Source organism: Epinephelus lanceolatus, chromosome 4, assembly GCF_041903045.1.
Source record: "Epinephelus lanceolatus isolate andai-2023 chromosome 4, ASM4190304v1, whole genome shotgun sequence".
In the NCBI taxonomy this organism is placed as follows: Eukaryota; Metazoa; Chordata; class Actinopteri; order Perciformes; family Serranidae; genus Epinephelus; species Epinephelus lanceolatus.
The window spans coordinates 48,933,105-48,958,897 of NC_135737.1; the positions used below are offsets into that span (position 1 = coordinate 48,933,105).

Consider the following 25,793-nt stretch of genomic DNA (forward strand, 5'->3'; position numbering starts at 1 on the left):
CAGGAACAGTTTTAAGGTACTTTACTTATGTACTTTTATTGTATCCTGCTTTACAACTCGTCTTCTTTGATGAACTGAAGGCTTTAAAATCATGTCTAGTTTCCTGAGCAGAGACCGTGGACGTTAGGACAGATACTAAATCTGCTGCACTAAATATTAAGTATTTGCATGTTTAATACAAACAGCTCAGGGCGGCTACGTGCAAACGCTCCGAGGTCACCAGGTACGTTCAGAGGTGAGACCAAGTCATTGTCTTCTAAGTCACAAGTTTTTACTCAAGTCCCAAGTCAAGAGTGTCGAGTCCTTAATAAGTCATAATGACGCTCTTCACTTGGTTTAAAAACATTTTCACAACAGAATAATAATATATGAAATTTACAAAAATCATGAGGGATTTTAAAAACTTATATTTATTTGTTGCGTCTCCATCTGTAACCTTCGACCTGCACGTTTTACAGTCTGCTGCTGTCTGATTGGTTCAACATGGAGAATCATTCAATAACATGGAGTTCTTCAGGGACACGTCCTGGGGCGTTTTTGTTTCTAATAAATCTAATTTAAAGGAACAGTCCAACATTTAGTACATAATCTCGTTCTCTGTATCTAATAGTGTCGACTTGCTGGAAATCAATTGTGTTGATGTTAGCTGGTTCAGGAAATTAAATTAAATCACTTCATCTGTGGCACACTTTTTAAATAACGTACTGTTTGGAAATCAAAAGGCTCAAGTCCAACTGAGTCATTGGTGTTGTAGTTCTAGCTGAGTTTTTTTTTATTTTGTCGGATCTAAAGTCGGCAAATTTGTGATAGGAATATGACTGTAGTCCGAGTCATGTTACTCCTGTCCACACTTCTGCGTACATTACACCGTCATCAGTGAACAGAGCATTGGTTTATGGATATGTTTGTGTGATACTGAAAAAAAATCACTTCACAAAGTATCTGAGCTGTGATTAAAGTGATTAAAGTTAAAACTCGTAATAAGCCTGAACACCACTGCACTACAGAAACAAACACAACTGATGCTAGCACGTTAGCTTCCAGTTGGTCTCAGTGGAGGAAGCTAACAATGCTAACAGATACCTGAAGAAGAGAACAGGATCAGTTCAGACACATAAAACTCTGACAGCGCAGTGATTATGACGTCATTCATTTTTATTGTAGCAGAGGAATCAAAGTGCAGCGTAGCTTCATGTACCACAGCTGAGTTGCCATGATGCCACTGTACGAGCAGAAGGCAATGGTTACATATGAAATAAATGTGATCCCAGAATGGCTGTATAAACCAACCATCATTCGAAAATCTAAAAAATTCACAAAGAAAAAAAAAATCATCCTAAATGACCTCAGGAGAGCAACAACAAAGAAGGACAATTCTCTCTCCAGAACAACTTCCTCTTCAACCAAAACAAATTAACTAAAGAAGAAGTTCAAAATGTTTCAGCGTCAACAGATTAGTGCAATCAGAGTCAACAACAAGACACAAAGTCAACTTCAAACCAAAGAGTTCAACTGCTGAAGCTTCTGTTCAACCACAAACACACAGAGTCTGCTGGTAAGAATTCATCAGTCAACTCAGGAAGGTGTCCTGGGGCCTCTGTTGTTTCTATTAAATAAGATTTAAAGGAACAATCCAATACCTACTAAACCATCTCGTTCTATAGCTGTGTCTCAGTTCAGACACTGCAACCTTTGAAGGATGTCCTTTGAAGACCACATCAGCCAAACCAAACAGTCTCCGAAATGGGACAGTCTGGTCTGCGGAGGATTTCCCGGTTGCATCACCAGTTGTTCTCGTCCCGACCAATTGGCATTACTGTTAGCTAGCAACCAGCTGCACGAAAGAAGGAATAAGCTAGTAGGGTAGTTAGCCCTAAATCTTGTTATTATACATATTATTTCATTCAGTCCTTGAGGAGATCATTCACCACCGGAAACGCTGACATCTGATATATTTCAGGCTGATGGAGCGTTTTAACTTATGAAATTCAAATTGTTTAAGCTGTGTGCTTTTAGCTAACAGTAATGTTAACAACCGTTAACCGTTAGCTAGTTAACAACTGTTAGCTTAACTTAATATGTAATTGTCACCAGCACACAATGCATCTTGGGATAGGCTGGGCCACGAAAGATTCAACCGTTGCATCCTCCAAATTCTGGGAAAAAAGGCTGCATTTCTCGGCCACACTTGAAGGAGCTTTGGAAATGGGACGGCCTTGGTTGCGCCGTTGTGACGCAATCAGTCTTCAAATGTAGCCTTCGAAGGCTGCAGCCCCTGAACTGAGACACAGCTGTTGTCTTAAATGGGAATAATATAAAAGAGTCCTTCAGGGACGTGTCCTGGGGCCTTTTTTGTTTCTATTAAATCTGATTTAAAGGGACAGTCCCACATTTAGTTAATCATCTTGTTCTTTGTCTTTGATGACATCCGGCGTTCCTCAGGGAAGTATCCTGGGGCCGCTGTTGTTTCTATTAAATCTATTTTAAAAAAACAATCCAACGTTTACTAAAACATCTTGTTCTTTGTCTTTTCGAGACTCAGGTGAGAAGATGGAGATCCAGTGCAGTGACAGGCCCATTGCTTTTATGCAACTTGTCTCCCTTTGTACTTTATTGCCCTAAATTTAGTTGCATTGCTGAGTCTAACGCTGGAATCATTCCTGATAAACAGTACCTTTTTACCTTTTAAACTACAAATATAAAATCCCTCAAGGTCCCTAAACACCTTAAATTCCCAGAGAAAATAGAGAGGAAATTACCTCACAGGAAGCTACAGTCAAGCTGGTCCAGGGTTAGCTTAGCTAATCAAGACTGTGAGCAGTGGGAAAATGCTAGCCTAGCTTAGCACAAAGTAAAAACATCTATGTATGGTTGTTGAGGCTGTTTGGTCCTTGCCATGTCATTGATCCTTGTCCAGCAGGTTTGGGTCCAGTGCCGTACAAGATGGTGAGCACTTCCTGTCTCTGCTGCCCCCTGGTGGTAGTCAGTTTGACGTACAAGAGGAGGTTAGCGCCAGCAGACAGCTGACTCTAGAATATGGTATGTGTCAGGATGTCATCTTTGATATGTGAGATGGGATTTAAACCCTTAAACTCTGTAAATTTAAGATGCTCAGCGGCAGTTTAAATCCTTTCTACGTGAGCCTGTAATTTATAAATAAGTTCTCGGTGACTTTCAGGAAGTAATCTGGTGCCAGTTAGAACTCAAAATGATAAGTCAGTTAATCGATCAACAGGAAATTAATTCTGATAAATAACTGTTGGATCAAAACTGTGCATGTTTGCTGATTTTGTTCTCCAGTAATAAACTCAATATTTTCAGGGTTTTGAATTTAAACTTTGACGGCGTCACCTCAGATTCTTTTTTCAGACCAAATTAATTGAAAAAATAAACTTCAGAAAAAATAAACTTCAGATTTACTGATAACGAATCGACCTGTCAGCCGCAGCCTTTGAGCGAACTGTAGGAAAAAGAATACTATCAGACATTTTATTCTCCACAGGTTAAACTGTTTGTCTGTAGTCACATTTCACATTTTTCACATTGAGCTGATTTTTGTTATTTAGAATGGATTAATCTGAGTGTCTAAATGTGATACCGCCATTATGACTATATCAGGAAAGCGTTTTGAGATTCATCAGGAAACGACAGGCGTGTAAATCAAAGTAAGGATGCACGATACTGGAGTTTTTTGCTGATATCCAACATATAACAACTAATTTGACTTTTAAGTGATAAGTGATATATCCTTTTTTTCCCCACCTAATGTGATCAAGTCTCTTCTGTATTGGAATTAAATATTATACATGCAGATCGTTATTGTGACGGCCCACCAGCAGATGGAGACATGAAATACTTTTCAAAGTATCAACAGGAAGGCGATCCAAAACAGTTTGTAAACTCCTGATGGAGGTCTGCAGTGGTCCAAACATGTCGGCTCTTTTCATGATTTAGCCACCACAATAAAGGCTTTTTAATATTTCCTGTTCTCCACAAGCACCCAACACAAGATTATGTATTTTTGTATAAACAGAGCAACCAGTCATCTCTCTTTATCTACTGCTCAGTGTATGTAATATTCATTCATTGTGCATAATAAGAAAAATGTTGGCTGATTCTCATCAGGGCTGGGCCCTACGGACAAATATTCATATCTCTGTATTTTTTTAGGCTGACCAGCGACACATGATATATATCTCTGTATTTTCTACATGTTTTTAGCTGCAGGTCAGAGCCACATCTGAGACTTCAGTTACTTTTATAAAAACAGATTGTGATGAAAATAAAATACAAAGACAGGGATTATTTTCCTGTTTGAAAATAAACAGCTGCACAACATGTTCATGAAAAATTATATCACATAAACTGCAGGGCTGTACGTTAACTTTCTGCACACAGCACTGGAGCTGCAGAGGTTTGCTGCTGTCCCTGGTTTTATATGAGCAGAGGAAAAGTCTGCTAGCTGCTAGGCTAATTTATACAATGTAAAATGCCATAGGCTTGTGCTAATAACGTTAGCATGTTGTATTTGTGGGGAAAATGTGTCCAGATAAAGACAAGTGTTTGTCTGTGAATGCTGCGACTTATAGTGAAGCTGATTTGTGTTTGAAACTGTCTCTATTAAGCCATGTTTACTGTGTGTTTAATGTGTGTTTAATGTGTGTTTAATGAGTGTTTAATGAGTGTTTACTGTGTTCTAGAACTAGTGTGCTCACTGGTATGCGTTATGTAATGCAGCCTGACCCTCTGTCGATATAAACAGTGTCTTAATTAATATCCTGCTTGATAACAAATCAATATATTGTACACAGTCGTTATATCGCTCAGCCCTGGTTCTTGTAGTTGATTTTAAAGCCGTCACCGATGACGTACTGATTTTATCGTGCATCCCTAAATCAAAGTACTTCACATCATCACTCAACATTTTCCAAACTGTGTTAAACTTTTTGTCCTTGACATCAGAACCAGCAGTCGACATCTCAGCTGCTGGTTTTGGGGCTTAAGTGGTCAAAAGAAAGAAGAAGAAACGTCAAGTCGTTTTGTGTTAGACAGAGGCGTTTGGTTATTCTGCTGTTTGAGGCGGCCGCTGGTTTCCATTCATATCCATCCATCTGAGAATGTATCTGAAGACTGTCTGAGCCTTTTTTAAATATTAAAATTAGTTAAAAATTGTGTTTCTTTCTGGAATCAGTGACTGATGAGACGGTGTGTGTCTCCTGAGGACACAGTCGGAGCAGAGACGACAGAAACAACCTGAAACAGTTTGGAAAATGTAAAATGTGTCGCTCCAGTATTTGAAGAGTTTTTACTGGATGTCGGTGTAACGCAGAGGATCTGAGGGGAAACAGCAGCGTTCAGATCCATCAGGCATCTGAAGGTAAAGGTGTGACTGACAGGTGGAGCACCAATCACCTGAAGCTGGGGGCGGGGCTCAGTGTGTGTGTGTGTGTGTGTGTGTGTGTGTGTGTTATTATCCTGCTGATAATCTGATCTGAAGGCAGTTTAATGACCATGCTGATGTCCTGTTTCTGATTGGCTGCTGGTCTAAAGCAGCTTTAGTTTAGATTTAATACAGCGACGCCGCTGGGACGCAGACGGCTGCACAGGTTATGACATCACTGAAATATTTTTACAGTGTGAGCTCACTGCGGACTGTAAACAAAGCCGACTGTGACTAGAACACAGTCTGTGTGCTTTACACTGAGTTTAAGGCGACGTGGTGATGTAATGATCTTGGACCCGCCTCACCTGTCGAGGTAACGTTTCTCTTTGGTAGGTTCCCGCCCCCCCGCCCCTTCAGTGTTTCACCGCTGAGACGGCGTCCAGGGGACGAGCTGCTGAAGGCACAGAGGATTCCTGGTGGATGATTCAGAGATGTGGAGTCGGTCTGTACGTTCAGTGTTTGTGTTCAAACAGCAGCTCTGCAGGCCGACGCTCACAGAAGGTCACTTACATTCTTCATCTTATTTACACTAGAAAAATAAACACATCTGTGGAGGAGGTCCCTTCAGTTTGCACTTTATTGCTTTGGAGACAGTTGGTGCTGCAGAAGAAGAAGAAGAAGAAGAGTCATGGCTGTGACATTCAGAGCATTAACACAGCTGTAAGCCACTGATATTTACAGTGTAATTCAAAAGTTCGTGCCGCCTGGTCAACACTTCATTTACTGTGAATAGTTCAGAAGAAAACGAGCTGATCTCCAAAAGACATGAACTTAAAGGATAACTTCGGTATTTTTCAATCTGGGCCCTATTTCCCCATGTGTATGTGTGCGTATGATTCATAGGTACAGCTCGTTCTAAAATTGGTTCAGTATTGAGGGAGCCGCGAAACGAGCTAAAACAGTAACAGGGCAAATGCGTCCCGTATAAGTTTGCGCATTAAAAGTGCTTTTTTTTTCACCACTGACCGGTTCAGAACGCCAGTGCTATCTCTGTAAATAGCATAGTAAGCGTTTCCCTTATCTCTGGGCTGTGTGACGTCATCTCACGAGAGCTTTGCTTGTTGCCGGAAGAAAACAGAGGAGTCATGCAGAGCGCTGCTCAGAGTGGCGCTGGTTGTCCCGGAGTACAGTTGAGAGTTTTACTGCATCGATTGAAAACAATGGTTCGTGTTTGTGCTTATCCGAATTGCAAGAACAGGATGTCGCGCAACACCCCGTACAGCTTTCATAGGCTGCCTTTGTCGGACGGCGAGATGCTGAAGTTGTGGCTAGTTGTGCTACAAATGGATGCTAACACTCCTGTCCAGACACTGCGCCTTGCAGACCATCGGGTCTGCAGTGCTCACTTCTCCCAAGATGACTACTGCCAGCCGAAGAAGAGAAGACATCAATCCCGAAACACCTCTTCCTCAAGAAAACGACTGTCCCACGAGTAGAGAGAGCTACAGACACAGTGGAGGTAATGTTATATAAACAATGTTCAAAACGCTTAGTATGCTATCTACAGAGATAGAGACTGGCGATCTGAACCGGTCAGTGGCGAAAAAAAAGCACAAACTTATACGGGACGCATTTGCCCCCATATCTACCTCGCGGCTGCATCCACCTCTCTCAACACTGAACCAATTTTAGAACGAGTTGTACCTATGAATCATACGCATATATACACATGAGGAAATAGGGCCCAGGTTGAAAAATACTGAAGTTATCCTTTAAAGATGAAACATGCTTTTCCAAATCTTCGGCCAGATCAGTGTTTTATTTTTGTTTTTTTACAATCTCAGAGTGGAAAAAAACCTGCACACACACCTGCCCTGTTTGGTTCAGGTTTGTTTGCCCCCTCAGGCCCCGATCACAGACCAAGTGTTTCAACAGCTGGAGGCGTCTTTTTGTAACAGTTTTTTAATGAGATTGAAGCTATTCACTTGCTGTTTTGGCGTTGCCACGTGCCTCGTCTATCTGCGCTCTAGGCACCTGGCGCTTCTGCGCTCTGAACTGCTCGAGTTGAACGAACTAGTACTGAACTACTCACAGTAAACCTTTGACCGGGGGACCAAAACTTTTGCACAACACTGTAAAGATGTAGCACAGAATGACGTCACATGGCCTGTCAGGATAATCATCGACCTGTCATACGATACCTGGACATGACCGCGATCATTCTGCCAACAAATACCAGACTCAACCTACATCAGGTGAAAACTTTAAAAACCTGAGACAGCGCTACTTCTGGTGAGGACAGAAGTGATCAAATATGTGACGACCTTTTCGCCCCAAACCAAAATGTGACTGACAGTGAGAACATTTAAAACAGGAAGTGAGTCGTTTTGGTTGGACTGGAATCAGACGCAGGTGTGTGGCGGTGGTGTGGTTTACCCAGGTTCAGGACCGGAAGACGTGGACAGCTCGGACGACGTACTGGCGGCAGATGGGACATTCGCTCATCCTCTTGCCGCACTTGGTGCAGGTGATCATGTGACCACACTCCAACAGGACGCAGTCGATCGGAGAGTCCATACATATCTTACAGAGGTTCTCCTCCAAACCTGCAGGACGGCCACCGCCGGACTCTGGAAGGAGACACAGAGACGTACGGGGAGGCACTGTGAGAAACAACAGCTCATAAAGAACTAACTTTATGTCTGATTAATCTAAAACATGTTTCATCAATGAACCGTTTGGACTTTAGAACGTCAGAAAAGACTAAAAACAGGAAACAGGAAACTCACCTGCAGCGTTCACAGTGTTGGCAGCTGGAGGACAAACAGGAAGTGACATGTTTTCATTTGATTTCGATAAAACAAACTTTCTGCTCAATGTTCAACTTTTTATGCCCAATAATATGTTCTGCTGGTCCTGTGACTGACCCTGGATCCACCAGTGGGTTCAGCTGGTCCTGGGACTAACCCTAAACTCACCCAGTAGGTTCTGCTGGTCCTGGTACAGCCGGGTCACCCTCTCCATCAGCTCCCACTTCTCACAGCAGCCTTTGTAGTTGACAAAGTTCCTGGCGAGGATTTCCTTCAGCTGGCGGACGCTGAGAACCTCAATGTCTTCCACACAGCTCAGGTCAGACAGAGATGCCCTGCGACCCGAAACCGGGGCCTCCTCCGGGTCCCAGGTCTGAACCAGACGGACAAGAGACTGAATCAGTCTCAGGAAACCAGACACAAGGACAAGGTCCCGACTCAAGAGACCATGACTGTAAAGATACTGTACATTTACAGGATCAGTTCCAGGTCCAGGACCCCTGGTCTGGTCTTACCTGGTCTTCGTCCTGAACATCGGGTTCAGTGGGGGCGGTCTCTGTGGGTGGGGCTTCAGGCTGTGCAGCTGGGGGTTCAGGGGTCGGGGCAGGGGGGGCAGGAGTCGAGGTGTGAGGGGTCAAGTCAGGTGAGTCAAAGGTCATGGACACAGGGTCAGGGGTCAAGGTCTCAGGGGCGGAGTCACTGGATGGTGAAGACTGCTGACTGAGGACCAGCTCCACCAGTTCCTCCTGAAGAACAGGAAACAATGGTTTAACTGGGGGGCGGGGCTTAAAAGTGACAGGTAGGAGACATTTGTTTTTAAGTAAACTGTTTATGCTCGCCAGGAGACAGCCTGGTGGTTGAAGGTCAAAGTTCACTGTGACCTCACACCACATGCGTTTGACCATAGCTCATGAATCTATTCACTAACTATGACATCATTTCCCACCTTCTCTCTGCACAGGTGGGTGGAGACCTCGTGCAGGTGCAGGTAGTCCCGGAGCTCCTTCACTTTCAGCTTCATGAGCTCCGCCCGCTCCAGCAGGTTGCCATAGAAACGCTGACAGGTGTGACAGAGACGGGGGCGGGGCTCCAGCTGTGCGGAGCAGCGGCTGCAGTAGTCCTTCTTACAGTCCACACACACATGCTGACAGACAGACAGACAGACAGAGAGACACTGTAACACACAGTGTGGACTGACTCTGACCCAACAGACTGCAGCAGGTGGGCGGGGTTACCTTCTTTGCAGGTGTGTCCAAGTGCCCCCCGCACGCCTTACAGGTGTGTTCAGGTGCAGGAGGAGACGGCTGACTGTTGAAGCCCGAGTTAGTGTAGGACTGATGACGTCGCTCAGCTCCAGCAGACTGCTCAGTGTCATCACCAGCGTCCATACACAACCAGTTACAGCAGGACGCAAACATACCTGAGTATACACACAGAGACACACACTGTAGTTTAGTTTAGTTTATTTGGATGGGGACAGTGCACATTAATGAACACTGATCAGACATCTCTGTAAACATGCCGGATTGTAGCAAAGCTGCTAATTTGCATCTGTAGTCCCGAATACATAAACAGAAAGAATACAAATGGAGGAGACAACAGACACAAGACAAATCATTATACAAACAACAATAACAACAACAACACTGTTCAAAAAACTGAATGGAACAATTAAAGGTCACAGTCTAACAGGGAGTCAGTTAAACTTCAGGGAGATCAATCCAGTGATTGTGAATCAGCTTCAGCTGCTCCACAGACAGCTGCTCTCTCCTTATCCTTCCTCACTGACTCTTCTCTAGTTTGGTCTTCTGCTAGTGTCCTTGTCACTACTGGTAGCATGAGGCGGCACCTGCAGCCCAGTCAGGTTGATACCAGATACCAGGAGACCGGCCGTTACACCAGGAGAGCTGGACAGGGCCGTAGAAGGGCATCAACCCAGCAGCAGGACCGCTATCTGCTCCTTTGTGTGAGGAGGAACAGGAGGAGCACTGCCAGAGCCCTACAACATGACCTCCAGCAGGCTACTGGTGTGCATGTTTCTGACCACACTGTCAGAAACAGACTGCATGTCATGCCCTGGGCTCCTCCTGGTGCAGAGGGCCCTGGGCTCTTCCTGGTGCAGTGGGCCCTGGGTTCCTCCTGGTGCAGAGGGCCCTGGGCTCTTCCTGGTGCAGTGGGCCCTGGGTTCCTCCTGGTGCAGAGGGTCCTGGGTTCCTCCTGGTGCAGAGGGCCCTGGGTTCCTCCTGGTGCAGAGGGCCCTGGGTTCCTCCTGGTGCAGAGGGCCCTGGGCTCCTCCTGGTGCAGAGGGCCCTGGGCTCCTCCTGGTGCAGAGGGCCCTGGGCTCCTCCTGGTGCAGTGGGCCCTGGGTTCCTCCTGGTGCAGAGGGCCCTGGGTTCCTCCTGGTGCAGAGGGCCCTGGGTTCCTCCTGGTGCAGAGGGCCCTGGGTTCCTCCTGGTGCAGAGGGCCCTGGGCTCCTCCTGGTGCAGTGAGCCCTGGGTTCCTCCTGGTGCAGTGGGCCCTGGGTTCCTCCTGGTGCAGTGGGCCCTGGGTTCCTCCTGGTGCAGTGGGCCCTGGGTTCCTCCCGGTGCAGAGGGCCCTGGGTTCCTCCTGGAGCAGAGGGCCCTGGGTTCCTCCCGGTGCAGTGAGCCCTGGGTTCCTCCCGGTGCAGTGAGCCCTGGGTTCCTCCTGGTGCAGTGGGCCCTGGGTTCCTCCTGGTGCAGAGGGCCCTGGGTTCCTCCTGGTGCAGAGGGCCCTGGGTTCCTCCTGGTGCAGGGGGCCCTGGGTTCCTCCTGGTGCAGAGGGCCCTGGGTTCCTCCTGGTGCAGAGGGCCCTGGGTTCCTCCTGGTGCAGTGGGCCCTGGGTTCCTCCTGGTGCAGTGTGCCCTGGGTTCCTCCTGGTGCAGTGGGCCCTGGGTTCCTCCTGGTGCAGTGGGCCCTGGGTTCCTCCTGGTGCAGTGGGCCCTGGGTTCCTCCTGGTGCAGAGGGCCCTGGGTTCCTCCTGGTCCTCTATGTGTCCAGAGTGTAGACAGTTCCTGGATGATGAAGGCATTGATGCCTCTGCCTGGCTGCCTCGTTCCCCGGACCTAAACCAGCAGCAGCTATGGGACGTTGTATTGTTGTACTGGTGCATCCGATGCCTCCGAGTCCCACCACAGACTGTCCAGGAGTTGACTGATGCCCTGATCCAGGTCTGGGATTTGTAGTTTAATTACTCTCCTTTAAGTAAGGAATCTGAATACTCTCCCACCACTGTCCTCTGAGCTGAGACCAGACCACACATTAATACCTGCTAATTCTGTGTTCCTCATCAGACACTTGTATCCTTTAATACTTTTTAGACAGAGTCGTATTTAGGAAGGTTTCTGATAAATTCGGCGTTATATTTCACGAAGTAAAATCTGACCTCCTGAACAATCACTTAGTAAAACACATACACTGGGCAGCAAAGGCAAACTTTAAGCGGTGCTTTAAATTTAGCAACATGTTAATGGAGGTTTGCCCCATGACACGAAGGACCCGTTGTCAACCTACCGGGACTTTGTGTAAAGATATTTAACCACATGTTATTGCGCAGAATTTTGACTCTAAAGTACTTTAACACTTTTATACTGTTACAACCACTAAAAACGTGACTGGATTATTTTTCCACCACTACTGAGCGCACGCAGCCGAGCTTTAGCCAAACTACGTAGTAAAAACCAGCTTGTTTGTGTTTCTTTCCAGTTTTCAGACATCACTGGTGTAACTGACTCGACACAATGAACCAATGCACAGGAGGAAGATCTTCTGATAAATTCGGCGTCATATTTCGTGATGTTAAACTCTTATTTAATAAATAATCCGGTCCAGAGATGTGTGAGACAGATCTGCGTTGTTGCCATACGAAACTCATAGAAAGTAACTTCAAGACAAACAACGACAGACAACAAACTGAAGTTTCGGTTTCATGGAGGTAACTGTGGTGCTAACTCTGAGCCGAATGATTCAGTGTCTCTTGATATAACGGGACAAAACACAAGTTAACGATTTAACAGGATGATCCGTTACCGGTGAGTCAGGCTCCGTTAAATTCAACAGACTGTAAACGGAGTCTGGAGTGTGGAGTCTGGAAAGTACCCCGGCTGCTAACAGGCTAACGGCTAGGCTAACATGAAGCTAGTTAGTGAAGTTCACAGAAACTAACGAGTCAAACAAACACAAAAGGAGAGAGATGACGTCAGACAGAGCGGGTTAAACTAACCCGGGTTACAGTGTGAACAGGAGTTAACCAGCAGGATTATGGACTCACTGAAGCGTCTTACCTGGAAGCGACGGGGCTGCTACAGCTAGCAGGAAGCTAACTGACCGAGTTGTGACCGAGCTGCTGCTAAACTGACGCTCACGAGCTGCTTCAAAGCTCCAGCTGTTAGTTTGTCAACATGGTGACGATCTGCGGGCTGCTGTGACGTCAGACTGGAGGAATAAACAACAACAACAACTACAACAACAACAACTACAACAAGTGAAGACTGAGATAATAACAGAGAACTGAACCAGGAAGAGTTCAACCACACACACACACACACACACACACACACACACACACACACACACACACACACACACACACAAGCGTCAGTTTTTATTGTCACCTATGAAACCTATAAAATAAACATCTCTGAACAGGAAACAGGAAGTAGTTTTTAAAAATAAAAACGTACTTTTTGTTTATTTTTTATGTTTACATCACAGGGCACCGTTTGCATTGTTGTAAGTAGTTTTCTGTTTGAACACTGGGGGGAGCATTAGCTCAGAAAAGGCTGCAGGTGATGAGCAGCAGGTGTGGAAGGGGAAGCACACAGCTTTTGACCGTGTCAGTATCAGAGTGGCGGCGTCTCAACAAACAAATTGATGAATGAAACTTACCTGAGTTTTACCTGAGTTTTACCTGTGCTAAGGTGAGCATAAAAAGAGAGCAAATAAATGGGTCACTGCACTTAAAGACAACTCAGTATTGGACAATGATTTATTGTTTTTGCCCAGAACACACGTCCAAAAAAGTTCTCCCCGTTCACCCCTCAGTGACTCATGAATATATTCGTTTTTATTGGAAAGACTCTACAGTCCTCATGTGAGGACACGTGGGGTCAAAGGTTACAGTGTGGACAAACTACATTTTATATGATGGGAAAAAGTCCCAACATCCTCAAACCAGACGATTCTAAAGTCCCAACGTCCTCAAACCAGACAATTCTAAAGTCTCAACGTCCTCAAACCAGACAATTCTAAAGTCTCAACGTCCTCAAACCAGACGATAATAAAGTCCCAACGTCCTCAAACCAGACGACAATAAAGTCTCAACGTCCTCAAACCAGACGATAATAAAGTCCCAACGTCCTCAAACCAGACGATAATAAAGTCTCAACGTCCTCAAACCAGACGATAATAAAGTCCCAACGTCCTCAAACCAGACGATAATAAAGTCTCAACGTCCTCAAACCAGACGATAATAAAGTCCCAACGTCCTCAAACCAGACGACAATAAAGTCTCAACGTCCTCAAACCAGACGATAATAAAGTCCCAACGTCCTCAAACCAGACGATAATAAAGTCTCAACGTCCTCAAACCAGACGATAATAAAGTCTCAACGTCCTCAAACCAGACAATACTAAAGTCCAAACGTCCTCAAACCAGACAATTCTAAAGTCTCAACGTCCTCAAACCAGACGATAATAAAGTCCCAACGTCCTCAAACCAGACGATAATAAAGTCTCAACGTCCTCAAACCAGACAATACTAAAGTCTCAACGTCCTCAAACCAGACAATTCTAAAGTCCCAACGTCCTCAAACGAGACGATAATAAAGTCTCAACGTCCTCAAACGAGACGATAATAAAGTCCCAACGTCCTCAAACCAGACAATTCTAAAGTCCCAACGTCCTCAAACCAGACGATAATAAAGTCTCAACGTCCTCAAACCAGACGATAATAAAGTCTCAACGTCCTCAAACGAGACGATAATAAAGTCTCAACGTCCTCAAACCAGACGATAATAAAGTCTCAACGTCCTCAAACCAGACGATAATAAAGTCTCAACGTCCTCAAACGAGACGATAATAAAGTCTCAACGTCCTCAAACCAGACGATAATAAAGTCTCAACGTCCTCAAACCAGACAATACTAAAGTCCCAACGTCCTCAAACCAGACGATAATAAAGTCCCAACGTCCTCAAACCAGACGATAATAAAGTCTCAACGTCCTCAAACCAGACGATAATAAAGTCTCAACGTCCTCAAACCAGACAATACTAAAGTCCCAACGTCCTCAAACCAGACGATAATAAAGTCCCAACGTCCTCAAACCAGACGATAATAAAGTCCCAACGTCCTCAAACCAGACGATAATAAAGTCTCAACGTCCTCAAACCAGACAATACTAAAGTCCCAACGTCCTCAAACCAGACAATTCTAAAGTCTCAACGTCCTCAAACCAGACGATAATAAAGTCCCAACGTCCTCAAACCAGACGATAATAAAGTCTCAACGTCCTCAAACCAGACAATTCTAAAGTCTCAACGTCCTCAAACCAGACAATTCTAAAGTCCCAACGTCCTCAAACCAGACGATAATAAAGTCCCAACGTCCTCAAACCAGACGATAATAAAGTCTCAACGTCCTCAAACCAGACGATAATAAAGTCCCAACGTCCTCAAACCAGACGACAATAAAGTCTCAACGTCCTCAAACCAGACGATAATAAAGTCCCAACGTCCTCAAACCAGACGATAATAAAGTCTCAACGTCCTCAAACCAGACGATAATAAAGTCCCAACGTCCTCAAACCAGACGACAATAAAGTCTCAACGTCCTCAAACCAGACGATAATAAAGTCCCAACGTCCTCAAACCAGACGATAATAAAGTCTCAACGTCCTCAAACCAGACAATAATAAAGTCTCAACGTCCTCAAACCAGACGATAATAAAGTCTCAACGTCCTCAAACCAGACAATTCTAAAGTCCCAACGTCCTCAAACGAGACGATAATAAAGTCTCAACGTCCTCAAACCAGACGATAATAAAGTCTCAACGTCCTCAAACCAGACGATAATAAAGTCCCAACGTCCTCAAACCAGACAATAATAAAGTCTCAACGTCCTCAAACCAGACGATAATAAAGTCTCAACGTCCTCAAACCAGACAATTCTAAAGTCCCAACGTCCTCAAACGAGACGATAATAAAGTCTCAACGTCCTCAAACGAGACGATAATAAAGTCCCAACGTCCTCAAACCAGACAATTCTAAAGTCCCAACGTCCTCAAACCAGACGATAATAAAGTCTCAACGTCCTCAAACCAGACGATAATAAAGTCTCAACGTCCTCAAACGAGACGATAATAAAGTCTCAACGTCCTCAAACCAGACGATAATAAAGTCTCAACGTCCTCAAACCAGACGATAATAAAGTCTCAACGTCCTCAAACGAGACGATAATAAAGTCTCAACGTCCTCAAACCAGACGATAATAAAGTCTCAACGTCCTCAAACCAGACAATACTAAAGTCCCAACGTCCTCAAACCAGACGATAATAAAGTCCCAACGTCCTCAAACCAGACGATAATAAAGTCTCAACGTCCTCAAACCAGACGATAATAAAGTCTCAACGTCCTCAAACCAGACGATAATAAAGTCCCAACGTCCTCAAACCAGACGATAATAAAGTCTCAACGTCCTCAAACCAGACAATACTAAAGTCCCAACGTCCTCAAACCAGACAATTCTAAAGTCTCAACGTCCTCAAACCAGACGATAATAAAGTCCCAACGTCCTCAAACCAGACGATAATAAAGTCTCAACGTCCTCAAACCAGACAATTCTAAAGTCTCAACGTCCTCAAACCAGACAATTCTAAAGTCCCAACGTCCTCAAACCAGACGATAATAAAGTCCCAACGTCCTCAAACCAGACGATAATAAAGTCTCAACGTCCTCAAACCAGACAATTCTAAAGTCCCAACGTCCTCAAACCAGACGATAATAAAGTCCCAACGTCCTCAAACCAGACGATAATAAAGTCTCAACGTCCTCAAACCAGACAATTCTAAAGTCCCAACGTCCTCAAACGAGACGATAATAAAGTCCCAACGTCCTCAAACGAGACGATAATAAAGTCCCAACGTCCTCAAACCAGACGATAATAAAGTCCCAACGTCCTCAAACCAGACAATAATAAAGTCTCAACGTCCTCAAACCAGACGATAATAAAGTCTCAACGTCCTCAAACCAGACGATAATAAAGTCTCAACGTCCTCAAACCAGACGATAATAAAGTCTCAACGTCCTCAAACCAGACGATAATAAAGTCTCAACGTCCTCAAACCAGACGATAATAAAGTCTCAACGTCCTCAAACCAGACGATAATAAAGTCTCAACGTCCTCAAACCAGACGATAATAAAGTCTCAACGTCCTCAAACCAGACGATAATAAAGTCTCAACGTCCTCAAACCAGACGATAATAAAGTCCCAACGTCCTCAAACCAGACGATAATAAAGTCTCAACGTCCTCAAACCAGACAATACTAAAGTCCCAACGTCCTCAAACCAGACAATTCTAAAGTCCCAACGTCCTCAAACCAGACGATAATAAAGTCCCAACGTCCTCAAACCAGACGATAATAAAGTCCCAACGTCCTCAAACCAGACAATTCTAAAGTCCCAACGTCCTCAAACCAGACAATACTAAAGTCCCAACGTCCTCAAACCAGACAATTCTAAAGTCCCAACGTCCTCAAACCAGACGATAATAAAGTCCCAACGTCCTCAAACCAGACGATAATAAAGTCCCAACGTCCTCAAACCAGACAATTCTAAAGTCCCAACGTCCTCAAACGAGACGATAATAAAGTCCCAACGTCCTCAAACCAGACGATAATAAAGTCCCAACGTCCTCAAACCAGACGATAATAAAGTCCCAACGTCCTCAAACCAGACAATTCTAAAGTCCCAACGTCCTCAAACCAGACGATAATAAAGTCCCAACGTCCTCAAACCAGACAATTCTAAAGTCCCAACGTCCTCAAACGAGACGATAATAAAGTCTCAACGTCCTCAAACCAGACGATAATAAAGTCCCAACGTCCTCAAACCAGACAATTCTAAAGTCCCAACGTCCTCAAACCAGACAATAATAAAGTCTCAACGTCCTCAAACCAGACAATAATAAAGTCTCAACGTCCTCAAACCAGACAATAATAAAGTCTCAACGTCCTCAAACCAGACGATAATAAAGTCCCAACGTCCTCAAACCAGACGATAATAAAGTCCCAACGTCCTCAAACCAGACGATAATAAAGTCCCAACGTCCTCAAACCAGACAATTCTAAAGTCCCAACGTCCTCAAACCAGACGATAATAAAGTCCCAACGTCCTCAAACCAGACAATTCTAAAGTCCCAACGTCCTCAAACCAGACAATAATAAAGTCCCAACGTCCTCAAACCAGACAATACTAAAGTCTCAACGTCCTCAAACCAGACGATAATAAAGTCCCAACGTCCTCAAACCAGACGATACTAAAGTCCCAACGTCCTCAAACCAGACAATAATAAAGTCCCAACGTCCTCAAACAAGACGATAATAAAGTCCCAACGTCCTCAAACCAGACGATACTAAAGTCCCAACGTCCTCAAACCAGACAATAATAAAGTCCCAACGTCCTCAAACAAGACGATAATAAAGTCCCAACGTCCTCAAACAAGACGATAATAAAGTCCCAACGTCCTCAAACCAGACGATAATAAAGTCCCAACGTCCTCAAACCAGACGATAATAAAGTCCCAACGTCCTCAAACCAGACGATAATAAAGTCCCAACGTCCTCAAACAAGACGATACTAAAGTCCCAACGTCCTCAAACCAGACGATACTAAAGTCCCAACGTCCTCAAACCAGACGATACTAAAGTCCCAACGTCCTCAAACAAGACGATAATAAAGTCCCAACGTCCTCAAACAAGACGATAATAAAGTCCCAACGTCCTCAAACCAGACAATACTAAAGTCCCAACGTCCTCAAACCAGACAATACTAAAGTCCCAACGTCCCCAAACCAGACGATAATAAAGTCCCAACGTCCTCAAACCAGACGATAATAAAGTCCCAACGTCCTCAAACAAGACGATACTAAAGTCCCAACGTCCTCAAACCAGACGATACTAAAGTCCCAACGTCCTCAAACAAGACGATAATAAAGTCCCAACGTCCTCAAACAAGACGATACTAAAGTCCCAACGTCCTCAACAAGACGATACTAAAGTCCCAACGTCCTCAAACAAGACGATAATAAAGTCCCAACGTCCTCAAACAAGACGATAATAAAGTCCCAACGTCCTCAAACCAGACGATAATAAAGTCCCAACGTCCTCAAACCAGACAATACTAAAGTCCCAACGTCCTCAAACCAGACAATACTAAAGTCCCAACGTCCTCAAACCAGACAATACTAAAGTCCCAACGTCCTCAGACGAGACAATAATAAAGTCCCAACGTCCTCAGACGAGACGATAATAAAGTCCCAACGTCCTCAAACCAGACAATACTAAAGTCCCAACGTCCTCAGACGAGACAATAATAAAGTCCCAACGTCCTCAGACGAGACGATAATAAAGTCCCAACGTCCTCAAACAAGACGATAATAAAGTCCCAACGTCCTCAAACCAGACAATACTAAAGTCCCAACGTCCTCAGACGAGACAATAATAAAGTCCCAACGTCCTCAGACGAGACGATAATAAAGTCCCAACGTCCTCAAACAATACGAAAATAAAGTCCCAACGTCCTCAAACAAGACGATAATAAAGTCCCAACGTCCTCAAACAAGACGATACTAAAGTCCCAACGTCCTCAAACAAGACGATAATAAAGTCCCAACGTCCTCAAACCAGACAATACTAAAGTCCCAACGTCCTCAGACGAGACAATAATAAAGTCCCAACGTCCTCAGACGAGACGATAATAAAGTCCCAACGTCCTCAAACCAGACAATACTAAAGTCCCAACGTCCTCAAACCAGACAATACTAAAGTCCCAACGTCCTCAGACGAGACAATAATAAAGTCCCAACGTCCTCAAACCAGACAATACTAAAGTCCCAACGTCCTCAAACAAGACAATACTAAAGTCCCAACGTCCTCAGATGAGACGATAATAAAGTCCCAACGTCCTCAAACGAGACGACAATAAAGTCCCAACGTCCTCAGACGAGACGACAATAAAGTCCCAACGTCCTCAGACGAGACGACAATAAAGTCCCAACGTCCTCAAACGAGACGATACTAAAGTCCCAACGTCCTCAAACGAGACGATACTAAAGTCCCAACGTCCTCAAACGAGACGATAATAAAGTCCCAACGTCCTCAAACGAGACGATAATAAAGTCCCAACGTCCTCAAACCAGACAATACTAAAGTCCCAACGTCCTCAGACGAGACGATAATAAAGTCCCAACGTCCTCAGACGAGACGATAATAAAGTCCCAACGTCCTCAAACCAGACGATGATAAAGTCCCAACGTCCTCAAACCAGACAATACTAAAGTCCCAACGTCCTCAGACGAGACAATAATAAAGTCCCAACGTCCTCAAACCAGACAATACTAAAGTCCCAACGTCCTCAGACGAGACAATAATAAAGTCTCAACGTCCTCAAACCAGACAATACTAAAGTCCCAACGTCCTCAGACGAGACAATAATAAAGTCCCAACGTCCTCAGACGAGACGATAATAAAGTCCCAACGTCCTCAAACAAGACGATAATAAAGTCCCAACGTCCTCAAACAAGACGATACTAAAGTCCCAACGTCCTCAAACAAGACGATAATAAAGTCCCAACGTCCTCAAACCAGACAATACTAAAGTCCCAACGTCCTCAGACGAGACAATAATAAAGTCCCAACGTCCTCAGACGAGACGATAATAAAGTCCCAACGTCCTCAAACCAGACAATACTAAAGTCCCAACGTCCTCAGACGAGACAATAATAAAGTCCCAACGTCCTCAGACGAGACGATAATAAAGTCCCAACGTCCTCAAACCAGACGATAATAAAGTCCCAACGTCCTCAAACCAGACGACAATAAAGTCCCAACGTCCTCAGACGAGACGACAATAAAGTCCCAACGTCCTCAGACGAGACGACAATAAAGTCCCAACGTCCTCAAACGAGACGATACTAAAGTCCCAACGTCCTCAAACAAGACGATAATAAAGTCCCAACGTCCTCAAACAAGACGATAATAAAGTCCCAACGTCCTCAAACAAGACGATAATAAAGTCCCAACGTCCTCAAACCAGACAATACTAAAGTCCCAACGTCCTCAGACGAGACGACAATAAAGTCCCAACGTCCTCAGACGAGACGACAATAAAGTCCCAACGTCCTCAAACGAGACGATACTAAAGTCCCAACGTCCTCAAACGAGACGATACTAAAGTCCCAACGTCCTCAAACGAGACGATAATAAAGTCCCAACGTCCTCAAACGAGACGATAATAAAGTCCCAACGTCCTCAAACCAGACGATGATAAAGTCCCAACGTCCTCAAACCAGACAATACTAAAGTCCCAACGTCCTCAGACGAGACAATAATAAAGTCCCAACGTCCTCAAACCAGACAATACTAAAGTCCCAACGTCCTCAGACGAGACAATAATAAAGTCTCAACGTCCTCAAACCAGACAATACTAAAGTCCCAACGTCCTCAGACGAGACAATAATAAAGTCCCAACGTCCTCAGACGAGACGATAATAAAGTCCCAACGTCCTCAAACAAGACGATAATAAAGTCCCAACGTCCTCAAACAAGACGATACTAAAGTCCCAACGTCCTCAAACAAGACGATAATAAAGTCCCAACGTCCTCAAACCAGACAATACTAAAGTCCCAACGTCCTCAAACAAGACGATAATAAAGTCCCAACGTCCTCAAACCAGACAATAATAAAGTCCCAACGTCCTCAGACGAGACGATAATAAAGTCCCAACGTCCTCAAACCAGACAATACTAAAGTCCCAACGTCCTCAAACCAGACAATACTAAAGTCCCAACGTCCTCAGACGAGACAATAATAAAGTCCCAACGTCCTCAGACGAGACGATAATAAAGTCCCAACGTCCTCAAACCAGACGATAATAAAGTCCCAACGTCCTCAAACCAGACGACAATAAAGTCCCAACGTCCTCAGACGAGACGACAATAAAGTCCCAACGTCCTCAGACGAGACGACAATAAAGTCCCAACGTCCTCAAACGAGACGATAATAAAGTCCCAACGTCCTCAAACAAGACGATAATAAAGTCCCAACGTCCTCAAACAAGACGATAATAAAGTCCCAACGTCCTCAAACAAGACGATAATAAAGTCCCAACGTCCTCAAACAAGACGATAATAAAGTCCCAACGTCCTCAAACAAGACGATAATAAAGTCCCAACGTCCTCAAACCAGACAATACTAAAGTCCCAACGTCCTCAGACGAGACGATAATAAAGTCCCAACGTCCTCAGACGAGATGATACTAAAGTCCCAACGTCCTCAGACGAGACGATAATAAAGTCCCAACGTCCTCAAACCAGACGATAATAAAGTCCCAACGTCCTCAAACAAGACGATACTAAAGTCCCAACGTCCTCAAACAAGACGATAATAAAGTCCCAACGTCCTCAAACCAGACGATAATAAAGTCCCAACGTCCTCAGACGAGACAATACTAAAGTCCCAACGTCCTCAAACCAGACGATAATAAAGTCCCAACGTCCTCAAACCAGACGATAATAAAGTCCCAACGTCCTCAAACCAGACGATAATAAAGTCCCAACGTCCTCAAACCAGACGATAATAAAGTCCCAACGTCCTCAAACCAGACAATACTAAAGTCCCAACGTCCTCAAACCAGACGATAATAAAGTCCCAACGTCCTCAAACCAGACGATAATAAAGTCCCAACGTCCTCAAACAAGACGATACTAAAGTCCCAACGTCCTCAAACCAGACGATAATAAAGTCCCAACGTCCTCAAACAAGACGATAATAAAGTCCCAACGTCCTCAAACCAGACAATACTAAAGTCCCAACGTCCTCAAACCAGATGATAATAAAGTCCCAACGTCCTCAAACCAGACAATAATAAAGTCCCAACGTCCTCAAACAAGACGATACTAAAGTCCCAACGTCCTCAAACAAGACGATAATAAAGTCCCAACGTCCTCAAACAAGACGATAATAAAGTCCCAACGTCCTCAAACCAGACGATAATAAAGTCCCAACGTCCTCAAACAAGACGATACTAAAGTCCCAACGTCCTCAAACAAGACGATACTAAAGTCCCAACGTCCTCAAACAAGACGATAATAAAGTCCCAACGTCCTCAAACAAGACGATACTAAAGTCCCAACGTCCTCAAACAAGACGATACTAAAGTCCCAACGTCCTCAAACAAGACGATAATAAAGTCCCAACGTCCTCAAACAAGACGATAATAAAGTCCCAACGTCCTCAAACCAGACAATACTAAAGTCCCAACGTCCTCAGACGAGACAATAATAAAGTCCCAACGTCCTCAGACGAGACGATAATAAAGTCCCAACGTCCTCAAACCAGACGATAATAAAGTCCCAACGTCCTCAAACCAGACGACAATAAAGTCCCAACGTCCTCAGACGAGACGACAATAAAGTCCCAACGTCCTCAAACCAGACGACAATAAAGTCCCAACGTCCTCAAACAAGACGATAATAAAGTCCCAACGTCCTCAAACAAGACGATACTAAAGTCCCAACGTCCTCAAACAAGACGATACTAAAGTCCCAACGTCCTCAAACAAGACGATAATAAAGTCCCAACGTCCTCAAACAAGACGATAATAAAGTCCCAACGTCCTCAAACCAGACAATACTAAAGTCCCAACGTCCTCAGACGAGACAATAATAAAGTCCCAACGTCCTCAGACGAGACGATAATAAAGTCCCAACGTCCTCAAACCAGACGATAATAAAGTCCCAACGTCCTCAAACCAGACGACAATAAAGTCCCAACGTCCTCAGACGAGACGACAATAAAGTCCCAACGTCCTCAAACCAGACGACAATAAAGTCCCAACGTCCTCAAACCAGACAATAATAAAGTCCCAACGTCCTCAAACAAGACGATACTAAAGTCCCAACGTCCTCAAACAAGACGATAATAAAGTCCCAACGTCCTCAAACAAGACGATAATAAAGTCCCAACGTCCTCAAACCAGACGATAATAAAGTCCCAACGTCCTCAAACAAGACGATACTAAAGTCCCAACGTCCTCAAACAAGACGATACTAAAGTCCCAACGTCCTCAAACAAGACGATAATAAAGTCCCAACGTCCTCAAACAAGACGATACTAAAGTCCCAACGTCCTCAAACAAGACGATACTAAAGTCCCAACGTCCTCAAACAAGACGATAATAAAGTCCCAACGTCCTCAAACAAGACGATAATAAAGTCCCAACGTCCTCAAACCAGACAATACTAAAGTCCCAACGTCCTCAGACGAGACAATAATAAAGTCCCAACGTCCTCAGACGAGACGATAATAAAGTCCCAACGTCCTCAAACCAGACGATAATAAAGTCCCAACGTCCTCAAACCAGACGACAATAAAGTCCCAACGTCCTCAGACGAGACGACAATAAAGTCCCAACGTCCTCAAACCAGACGACAATAAAGTCCCAACGTCCTCAAACAAGACGATAATAAAGTCCCAACGTCCTCAAACCAGACGACAATAAAGTCCCAACGTCCTCAGACGAGACAATAATAAAGTCCCAACGTCCTCAGACGAGACGATAATAAAGTCCCAACGTCCTCAAACCAGACGATAATAAAGTCCCAACGTCCTCAAACCAGACGACAATAAAGTCCCAACGTCCTCAGACGAGACGACAATAAAGTCCCAACGTCCTCAAACCAGACAATACTAAAGTTCTAATGTCTTCACAAGATACAATAATAAATATTACCCAAAAAACTTTTGAACCATAAACTATGATCAGGTTTTGGGCTTTGTCCACTTTTGTCATGGGATCAGTTGCAGACTGACTCGGTTGAGCTGGCGGCCATCTTGTTTTTACATGGATCAGTGTATTGTGGTCTCACTACCATTGGATGGGACAGAAAGTGTGCACAAATGATGGACAACGGGTATGAGTGAAGCAGAATGAAGTTTTGGGAGCAGAAGACACAAAATGTAACGTCATCATGAGGACTCACAGGAGAGTAAATAAAGTGTGAAATACATCTGAACACTTAATATTTCATATTTTACCTTGAAAACTTATTTGAATTCTTTAAAACTAAAATTATAAACTTTGTTCACAGTCAGAGCTTCTTCAACAACAAAAGTCCGATCAGTGAGGTTGACTATCACCAGCAGCTCAGATGTTCAACTGGAACGTTAAATTCAACATTTTGTGCAGACACTGATCATTAAATGATCCTGACGCCACCATGTGGACAAACACTAGAATAAGGTTTTAAATCTGCCCGTCTCCAGAAGAACATGTTGTACGTTTCTGCAAACTACCGACACATTACATTTGTATGTTTCATATGGGTCATCTTGATGTGCTGTAGTATCAGGGCTGACTGTCATCAGGAGGTGGAGGAGAGGGTGGATGGTGTGATACCGAGGAAAGATACCTGCCGAACTGCAGACCACTGTTCAACACCAATAAAAACCAGTTTAGCGATAACATCGCTGTTTCCTGTCAAGATGGTGCCATGGAAAGTGGTTGTTTTATATCACGTCGTCGCTGCGTTAATCATGTCGTCGCTGCGTTAATCATGTCGTCGCTGCGTTTCCTGTGGGGCTAGTGCCACAAAAGTGGTGGTTTTTGATCATGCCATCGCTGCGTTAATCACGTCGTCGCTGTGTTTCCTGTCGGGATAGTGCCATGCAAAGTTTTTTTAATCACGACGTTGCTGTGTTTCCTGTCCGGATAGCGCCACTAAAACTGGTTGTTTGTCCTGAAATGTCGCTGCGTTTCCTGTCGGGATAGTGCCACTTAAAATGGTTGTCTTTAATCACGTCATCACTGCGTTTCCTGTCGCGATAGTGCCACGACAAGTGGTTGTCTTTAATCACATTGTTGCTGCATTTCCTGTCACGATAGTGTCACGACAAGTGGTTGTCTTTAATCACATTGTTGCTGCATTTCCTGTCATGATAGTGTCACGAAAAGTGGTTGGCTTTAATCACGTCATCACTGCGTTTCCTGTCGCGATAGTGCTTTAAGCTCCTGCCTTTCTTGTGCATAAACTTAAACACGTTAACCATTATTCAAACGTTTTCAAGGTATCTACTACTAATAATAATATAATAATAATAATAATAATAATAATATAATCTGTTCTGTAATAATCTGGGGGTTCTGTTTGTTATGAGAACATGAATCGGGGGGGAGCTTTAAGGACAGAGATGTGATTGTCAGAAGGGAATAAATGTGATTTAAAGAACTAAACAAAAAGCTCTTTGTTGTGGTTCTGTCAGCGAACATTTCTCAGAGTTATTCAGTGACGTTAAATACTGAAGGAGA

General features: G+C 44.3%; 1 protein-coding gene across 1 annotated transcript; it reads right to left on the reverse strand.

Moving 5' to 3' along the window:
* Positions 1-1,134: 1,134 nt before the first annotated feature.
* On the reverse strand, positions 1,135-12,778 carry rffl (ring finger and FYVE-like domain containing E3 ubiquitin protein ligase). The gene is made up of 8 exons (XM_033630722.2): positions 12,494-12,778; positions 9,429-9,613; positions 9,140-9,337; positions 8,709-8,939; positions 8,362-8,566; positions 8,173-8,196; positions 7,820-8,013; positions 1,135-6,043 (listed from the first exon to the last, which is right to left on the reverse strand). The coding sequence occupies exons 2-7, from the start codon at positions 9,609-9,611 to the stop codon at positions 7,826-7,828; spliced, it is 1,029 nt and encodes a 342-aa protein (XP_033486613.1). The 5' UTR covers positions 9,612-9,613; positions 12,494-12,778; the 3' UTR covers positions 1,135-6,043; positions 7,820-7,825.
* Between the last annotated feature and the right edge of the window lie 13,015 nt (positions 12,779-25,793).

Excerpts from the sequence above, each read along its gene's own strand:
- rffl (XM_033630722.2), bottom strand. The coding sequence starts at position 9,611 with ATGTTTGCGTCCTGCTGTAACTGGTTGTGTATGGACGCTGGTGATGAC. Across the intron at positions 8,567-8,708 it reads ATGTTCAGGACGAAGACCAG|ACCTGGGACCCGGAGGAGGC; the intron begins GTAAGACCAGAC and ends CGTCTGGTTCAG. Across the intron at positions 8,197-8,361 it reads GGACCAGCAGAACCTACTGG|CTGCCAACACTGTGAACGCT; the intron begins GTGAGTTTAGGG and ends TTTGTCCTCCAG.